The 9238-nt window shown below is 35.6% G+C and overlaps 1 protein-coding gene across 1 annotated transcript; it reads right to left on the reverse strand.

The window, feature by feature from the left end:
• Positions 1–3284: 3284 nt before the first annotated feature.
• On the reverse strand, positions 3285–7976 carry LOC309510772 (C3a anaphylatoxin chemotactic receptor-like). Its single transcript, XM_082185661.1, has 3 exons — positions 7792–7976; positions 5811–6357; positions 3285–4956 (listed from the first exon to the last, which is right to left on the reverse strand). The coding sequence occupies exons 2-3, from the start codon at positions 6354–6356 to the stop codon at positions 4450–4452; spliced, it is 1053 nt and encodes a 350-aa protein (XP_082041787.1). The 5' UTR covers position 6357; positions 7792–7976; the 3' UTR covers positions 3285–4449.
• Between the last annotated feature and the right edge of the window lie 1262 nt (positions 7977–9238).

Below are 9238 nucleotides of genomic sequence, written 5' to 3' on the forward strand. Positions count from 1 at the left end.
TCCACAAATATGTTGACACACTTTTATTTTTTACACACAACTTAAATGCACAAATCCCATGTTCTTTAGAAAGAGACATTTCAACAAGAGTTTGATATTTTAGTTTTTGATATTATTATTATTAGCATGAAAAGTACCTTGTTTTAATCTTTACAGTTGACTGGATTCATCAAACTCAGTTCAGTCAAATATTTTACTTAAAATTTATGATAAAAATAGGTTTGTCAATAACTACGAACTAGCCTTTATACTGAGATACAGGTTAATGTAGGCTAAATCGGCAACCATAATCATTCTCCTGATGGAATTTTGTTCAGTATATATCACTTTTATATAAGTTTGTGGGGTGTTTGTTTTGTTTGTTTGTTTGTTGTTTGTTTTTTTGCAATTGCAAGTGCGAAGACAAAAAATGGCCACACAAACCACTGTTGAAAAAAATTTACTTCCTCTTCAGACTTTCTCTGAGGGCCACAAATGTGCATTAAAACTGGACGTGAATAAACTGGCATGAACTGATACTTTACAAAATATTAGAGCCTCATCGTCATGCGCTAGGGTCTCTTATTCTATGTGACATATTTCTGTATACAGAAAAATTGAAAACGTAATTTTTATAGCTACTATTCAAACTTTTTCATCAACACCATCACAGCTCAGCTTCAAAGTTTATACATTATTTTTTTTTTTCAAATTTTTGAGGATATGTATCAATAATGGTATTAAAAATCGGCGGTTCTGAAATTGTAATTAAAGAATACAAACCAGACAGACAAAGGGAAATATTACGCAAGGAACATAAACAGAAGTTCTTTCTTCCTCTTTGTATTTGTCAGAAGGCTTTGACTTTTTTGTCAAGGGAATTCTGACTGTTGTATTTCAGTTTCTTTATACAACCTGCTGAAAAAATCCAGCATAGGCCGTTAATTCCAAGCTAGTCCAGGCTTGTTTATGCAGGTTAGTGCTGGTTTAGAGCTGGTATAGTTCTGGGTTGACGGGTGGACCAGCATAGTTATGCTGTTCTCAAGAACTGTTCTCTGGAGCTGGTGAAGCTGGTTTAACAGCATGGTATTGCAGGGTTGAGTGTGAGTAGGCCAGTTGTCTGTATGCAAACAGTGTTTTGGGGATAAGTCTTGTTTTTGCTTGTATATTTCTATGTGTAACACATTGATGATGTAAATGAAAAACTATAAGATTAAAACACATGATTGATTGTAATATACAGACCCTTTCCAAAAAATTTGAATGAAAAAGTTTATTTATTTCCATAATTCCATTCAAAACGTTAAACTTCCATAGATTATAGATTCAGGGCCCACAACTTAAATGATTTCAAGTGTTTAGTTGTTTATTTGTACATAATTTGGGCTTCCAGCTCATAAAACCCACAAAAACAGGATTTAAACAATTTGAAAATTACATGAAATCACGCAGTAATACCATGGTCATTGAACCAGGTTTTGGTTATTTTGGCAGTGTGGGCAGGTGCAAATCCTGCTGGAAAATGAAGTCAGCATCTTCATAAAGCTTGTCTGCTGAAGGAAGCATGAAGTGCTCTGAAAATGTCCTGGTAGACGGCTGCGTTGAGTGGACAGCACAGTGGACCAACACCAGCCGATGACATGGCTCCCCAAACCAACACAGACTGTGGAAACTTCACACTGGACTTCAAGCATCTTGGATTATGTGCCTTGGTTTCCAAATGAGATGCAAAATTTGCTCTCATCAGAAAAGAGGACTTTGGTCCACTGTGCTTTATTAAATCCAGAGTCAACGCAGCCGTCTACCAGGACATTTTTTTAGAGCACTTCATGCTTCCTTCATTTTCCAGCAGGATTTGCACCTGCCCACACTGCCAAAAGAACCAAAACCTGGTTCAATGACCATGGTATTACTGTGTAATTACTGTGTGATTTCATGTAATATTCAAATTTTTTTAAATCCTGTTTTCGTGGGTTTTATGAGCTGGAAGCCCAAATTATGTATAAATAAACAACTAAATACTTGAAATCGTTTAAGTCGTGGGCCCTGAATCTATAATCTATGAAAGTTTAACGTTTTGAATGGAATTATGGAAATAAATAAACTTTTCCATGATATTAAAATTGTTTGGAAAGGGTCTGTATAATTATAACTTTGTCATTTCTTTTTCTTTCTGTTGAAAGTAGAACTGAAATATAATGTAATTGTTTTAGTTATGATTATATTGTTAATCAATGTCATCTGAAATTTTGAATAACAAAGTAAAAATTCAAACTGGTGAAACATTTCAAAGATTTAAAAAAAGGATTTGTTCATCTTTCAAAGGATCTGTACACAAATCAGTTAAAAAGTGCTTGTGTACATTGCAAAACAAAAACACTTCGAGATATGAAAACAAAGAAAAATGCAGTTTGTTCAATAACAGGGGTTATGAGAAGAGCTCTTTCAATGGGAAGGTTAATAACAACTTGATAATGAATGTTAAAAATTAAAAGTTGCTGTGCTAAAAGACTTTCATGCTCATTTAGGAACTCGTGTGTCAAAATGCAGCTGTCAGTCACTGATTGCAAAAAGTGTAAAAGGTGTCATTGCATAAAATATTGTAGACAATAGTGATAGCATGCACTCTTTAAATTTTTAAAAGAGAATGAATTCAACCAAAAGTCAATAGCCAAGAGCCCAACTAAAGGGAACACTTCACCAACTTCACCAACACCATATGAAATAAATAAAGCCAAAGTGGTTTATTATAAGTGAACATGGTGATGATGTTTTTGTAGTTGTTTCAAGCATCCTCTGATTAGATTTTCTTTTTTTTAATCTAAGGCTGTGTGGTTATTTGAGTCATTTGTAGTTTTGTCTCTGTTTTCTGTTCTTGTTGTTCCTCATATCTTATCTGACTCTGCTTGTTAACCACAGGTGTCTTCATTAATGCTCAATCACTTGTATAGTGAATCTACTTTATCTCACTTACTGCAACAGTAGTGTTATTTTTACTCTCTATGATCATATGAAAACATACTGCGGTTTTTTGTATAAATAATTAATTAAAATTAACTTGGAAATGGTCTTTGAAACTCGTTTTCAAAAGTTTGCATTTTCAGGCCACCAAAACACTGTTGTCGTGTAAATGAACGACCAAAACAAACAAAAAGTTTTCCATTTCCTTTTGAAACCAGTGTCGTGTAAAAGCCCCCTAGTCATCAGAGAGGATAATCATGATAATGGGGGTATGTCAGAGAAGATAACAGACGACAGCTGAGCTTCAGAAGGGCATTCAAACAAACCTAACAAATACAATTACAATTGTTTTATTCATTTTATCTGCTAATGTGATTATTACACAGGGTATTGGATCATTAAAAATTATTCCTACTCACAACAGGTTCAAACTAAACAAATTGTCCTTAACATGACATTACCATCATCATCATTACAGCAAACCTATCTTTGCTGTTACTGTGTTGTCGCAGTCCTTCGGTCGGAATGTAAATAAATTCTGTACCCAGCCATTGGTGAAATGTCCGTGGGCTTCAAGAGATTTATAAATGCGGTAAATGTATAAAGCGGTATAAAGCTGACAATGTCCAAGTATGAGGACGGAGAAAGCAGCTCATATGGATCCATGTTCTGAATGGAGGACAATTTCTCCAAATAACGGTACCTGGCATCTTTATCGAGTTTATTGCGGTACAGAGTTTTCTCAGTTTTCTTGTGCTTCTCAGTTTTGCGAGTTATTTACTTGTTATCTCTACTCTTGTAATCTCTTTAATGCTCACAGTCAGTAGCGATACCGCAAAAATGGCGCCGCGGTGACGCCACACACAGCAAACCCACGTGTCTGACAAAGACCGATTGCAGTCATTAAATATTCACTTAGTTTTCGCCAAAGCTCGCTCTATTTTGCTGTAGATCATTAAACCGTAACACTGCCTCAGAAGTCTGTCTGAAATCAGTTTCGTTTTTCGTTGAAGAACCTTTGTGCACAAATGCTGCCTGCAAAGTCATTGCGTAATAGGGCAGCGAGGCAACAAGTCAGCTGCCTACATTTTTGGAGCATTTGCTTCATTCCAATATGTGGCTAGTGCAAAGTGCTTATGAACACAACAGGTGAAGTGAAGCACTTAATTTGTGTGTTGGTTTGAATATCAAAAAGATGATGATCAAATTTCATTCAGTGAAGTAAGTACTGTAGGATGTCTTGGTCAGAAAAGAAGAACAAAAGTCTATGTTTCTTGCTCTCTTATAGCTACATAAGGCAGAAGTGAATAACACCAAACACTAAATCAAGAGACTTTCTCAGGAAACCTATTACAGTTTATTGGCTTTAGAGCGAGGAAATATATTAGCTGCTAAAAAGTGGCTTGCATGTTAACGCTAGAGAGGTCACAGAAACAGACTTGTGAAAAGCTCTGAATATAAACAGTTTATCATGTACAAAAACAAAAGTTACATTACAACAAAACTATTTTAAACTTTAGTCATGCCCCTAGGTCTTTCTCGAACGAACCTTGAAGTCTTTTGAATGGAATTACAGCTTTCTTCGGCAGTGCCTTCCTGGGATGGCACAGTTTCGTCCATAAATGCTCTGCGATAAATACCTGATATGCTTTGTCTGAAGTTTTGCCTAACATTTAGTCCCATGCAGAAGTACAGCAGAGGGTTCACGCAGCTGTTGAAATACGCGAAGCCCTTAGCAATGGGCAGACCCACTTTGACTGCATAGCTCTTCTTGTCCACCATCTTGGCGAGCAGTAAGCAGTGGTAGGGTCCCCAGCATAAGAAAAAGGCACAGACCAGTGCAGCGAGAATCCGGAGGGGCCTTGACTTGCGAGAGAGCCGTGTTCTGCGTATCCCAATGCCAGCTAGAATGTAGCAGCACAGGATGACCAGGAAGGGCAACAGGAATCCACATAAGAAGCGAATGCTGTACAAGGCATTCTTTGCTGTACTGTCACCCTTTGATGCTTCTTTCACCTGAACAAATAAATCAGATAAATCAGATTTCAGAATATTGATAAATTAATCCACATGAACTAGGGTACTAAAAGGTATATATTTTAAGGGATAGTTCACCAAAAAAGAAAAAAAATGTACTCATCCAAAGCAGTGATGCACTGATATGAACATTTTTGCCGAGACCGATACCCGATAATTCTTTATATTTGAAAGCTGATAACCGATATATTGGCCGATACACCTAAATCCAAGTTTTTATATAATTTTTGAGAGCCTGATTACAAAAACAGAAGTCTCACCATTAAAATCTATGTCCCAAGCACACAATTATAATGATGATCTCATTATAATTTTATGTAGCAGACTATGACAGACTTGCACATGTTGCGCTTAACTGTATTGTCCTTTTTTGAAGGGATTCCAATCATATTTCAAGCAATTCAAAACCATCATGGCGAACAGTGAGCATCTGAAGTGTCTCAGCTGAAGGAAATAATCTATTATTTATAGTCTTTAATATATCGTAAAAAAAAAAATTTAACGATAACATTCAAAATAAAGATATATCGGCCAATACCGATATGGTGGCTGATATATCGTGCATCGCTAATCCAAAGTGTTCAGTTTAGAAATAAAGTCATTATAATAAAATAAAATGTATACATAAAGTCAAGCGGTCCAGGAATGACATGTGAGTGAGTAAATCATGACAGCATTTAGTTGGGTGAATTATTTCTGATATTAGCCTTATAATATTTGTACCTGTTTTGTCTGCTTAGAAAGTGATTTATTTTTTTTTCAAGATATGCAGTTTAGATTTGTGAATTGGAAACAATTTAGAAATTCAGACAGAATTGCAAAGTTGTGCTGACCTCCAGTGAGCACTTGGTCAAGTTGTTGTCACCAAGGTAGACCTGCCGGTACACAAAATACGGTGAACTAAAGATCCCCGCCACAATCCAGACTCCCACACTGACCACACGAGCTGCACATAACGTCCGTCGTTTCCTAGTAACAACTGGGCACCAGATGCAGAGCGCTCGATCCACACTGATGACAGCCAGAAGGAAAACACTGCAGAACATGTTGGCGTACTTGAAGAAACCATTGAACTTGCAGAGAAAGACCCCAAAAGGCCAGTGGTCATAGAAAAGTTTTTTGAGGAGCGAAGTGACTCGTGTCAGGCAGAAGATCAGGTCAGCTACTGCCAGATTGACCAACCAAACGTTAGAGACGTTGGGCTTCAGACTGATACCAGCCACCCAGATCACCATAGAGTTCCCGGTTATGCCAAAGATAATGGTAATGGTGTAGAGGACAATGGTAATATTATCCATAATGGCATCAATGTCCACTTTAGTTTTCTCAAAGACATCCGGTTGGGGGACGTGCATAAAAAGAGTTGTATTGAAGGTCATTCTGTGAGACAAATAAAAGTTTAAAATGACATAAAATAACATTTATAGAACATTCTTATAACATTCTTAATATTTGATATGCATTCTCATTATGTTGAGAGAAGATGCTCTTAGAACGTCTTTATGCTGTTTTCACTTGATGAAGGTCTTATATTGTTTAGATAACATTTTTCAGAACGTCCTTTTGTATTATTTGAACTAATTTTGAACATGTACTAGCATTATTGTGACCTTTTACGTAACATTCCAATCACATCAATAAAACTGGACATTTTAACATTCAGCAAATCACTGTTCCCACAATGTTTTACAACATAAATTTGTTAGTTAGGAATGCACTTTAAGTTGCTTTGGATAAAAGTGTTTGCAATATGCATAATCTTGCAAACTATTCCATAGTCTACTTCTCAAGTTGGATAAAATACTGGGAAAAAAAGAAGTCATGTAATGTGTAAACTAAAGTATTCAAATAATGTGTAAAGTTTTTAAATAATTATAAGTAAATATGGGTACAAGAATATCAGCATCAGCATCTTATTTACCCAAGATATTTTCTTTGTGTATATATGGGGTGGTTATTAAAATATATTAAAATATATTTGAAATGTTTATACATAATTTAAATATAGCTTAAACTACCCATAAAAGTTTGTTCACATGACAGAAGCCACCCAGCTCTTACTCAGAGTCTGTTTTAAAATCTGTCTGGAAAAAAAGTGGAGGGGGGGTGGGGGGGGGTTCAAAACTCTGAACCTTTCACCCTTTAACAAAATACAGAAGCGGAACTGAAATAAGTGTTTTTAAATAGCATAGATTCTTACATGTCCCCCCTGACCCAGAGCATCTCAGTTAACATTTAATAAAACTTACAATCTTGATGAGTTCCACTTAACGTTAGCAAACATGCGTGAGAGAAGACACTTTCGGGTACACATGCCATTTAGTGAGCAATTTATCATAAGTCTGTTCAAAGTGTAATTTCATGCTCGTATTCCGAGCTGCACCATATAGTAAGATAAATATGAGTTGTCTGGCAACTAAGAGGTTTCAGCACATAAAACCGGTGTTATATATTTTGAGTTGCTCTGCTGAATCATGAGAGGTCACATCATCTTACTGCATTATTCCCATTACAGTCAGCATTTACTCAAACTAAATATGTTCCGGCAAAAACCCCTTACTTCTTGAAAAATAGCCTATTGTCTTGTGCCAGAGTTAGTTGTGTTTCTCCTTTTATGTTTCAAAACAAAAAACAGTAGAATATGTGAATAATTTTTTTTTGAATAAAACATGTTAAAATTAAAATGTAATTGCATTAAATGTGTAATATATGATTATAAAATCCAAAAATGCAATCAAATTATCACACAGCCTGAAAACTGAATTATAAAGACTTGCAAACAACTTGATTATGAATTGTTGTGGGTGTTCTTACCTGTAGACAGTCTCAATGAATCAGTCTTTGAGGAAACACCGCTGTAGTAATTTGAGAATGTGTCTAGCAGGAAGTGTGTATAAGTGTTTTGATGTTATGCTCAGTGTGCAGGCAAATAAATAAGTGAAGGGTTCATTGACATCCGTTCCAGCTGCTCTCCATCTCTCTGAAACCTTTTCTCCCCTTTTTCGTTTTCTCTAGATGAGATAAGCAGGAAGAGGGAGGAGACATTCACACGAACCAACACTGAAACCTAAATATATGTGTGTGTTTACTCGGTTTTGCCTCTGGGAGAGTTAGAGCATATGATTTATATCTAATGTCTATAAAGCACACATTGTAGATAGACACATGGCTGAACATCAAAACATCTGAATTTTGAAAGTAGTGAATTAATAACGCCAGTACTACGCCACTACCACTACTACTAACATCAACAACAGTTATTGTAAGTGTGTACAATGTTATGCTATCTATTTAACAGTATCTGATCAAGATATTGTGGTTTACCTAGCATACACCAGTGTTTGCATATGTTAATCATTTCCATATTCTCTTTGTCAGTGTTGCTTGTTTTATTGTGTGTCTTTGCCTATCCTGATATGAATTCCCATGAATTTTGTTTCCAACCACATATCAGAAAAGGAAAATGGGTTGAATGCTCTTTCTGTTTATATTTAATACTTATGACTATACACTAAAATTAAGTTGATTGTTGTGGAATTAGAACCACTAGTCATCAAAAAAAAAGGTTGTTGTTGTTGTTGTTGTTGTTATTTTTAAAGGGATAGTTCATCCAAAAAATGAAAATTCTGTCATCATTTACACATCCTCAATTTGATCTAAACCTGTATGAGTTTCTTTGTTCTGCTGAAAACAAAAGAAGATATTTTGAAGAATGTTGGTAACCAAACGGTCCATTGACAACTGTTTGGTTACCAACATTCTTCAAAATATCTTCTTTTCTCAACAGGACAAAGAAACTCATACAGGTTTAAAACAACTTGAGGGTGAGTAAATGATGACAGCATTTTCATTTTTGTGTGAACTATCCATTTAAGTGACTGTTTTTAGGTGAAAGTGGTTTCTTCATAACGGAAACTAGATGTGTGAAGGAGCATCAATATCTTAATGTTGAACTGTGCTGCCACTTACTGCTGAGAGTTAGTATTACAGAAGAAAATTCAGAATCTGTGGTTTGACCTATCATAATAATGTGGGCGATAATAGATAGATGGTGGTTTAAGGTCAAAATGAATTGATTTACGCAATTAATTGTCATGTGAACTGTAAAGAAAACAATAGCTTAAATTACCAAAATGTCAAAGTAAGCTATGATGCCCTGAAAGGCAATACATCTTATCAACTGTTGTTTTATTACAATAGCTTGAGGGTTAGTTTGCAAAATTGACATCTTCAGAGCGTAAGGTAAATGTCTAGGTGTGAA

Source organism: Leuciscus leuciscus, assembly GCF_965113295.1.
Source record: "Leuciscus leuciscus genome assembly, chromosome: 12".
NCBI classification, from domain to species: Eukaryota; Metazoa; Chordata; class Actinopteri; order Cypriniformes; family Leuciscidae; genus Leuciscus; species Leuciscus leuciscus.

Excerpts from the sequence above, each read along its gene's own strand:
- LOC309510772 (XM_082185661.1), bottom strand. The coding sequence starts at position 6,356 with ATGACCTTCAATACAACTCTTTTTATGCACGTCCCCCAACCGGATGTC. Across the intron at positions 4,957-5,810 it reads TGACCAAGTGCTCACTGGAG|GTGAAAGAAGCATCAAAGGG; the intron begins GTCAGCACAACT and ends TTATTTGTTCAG.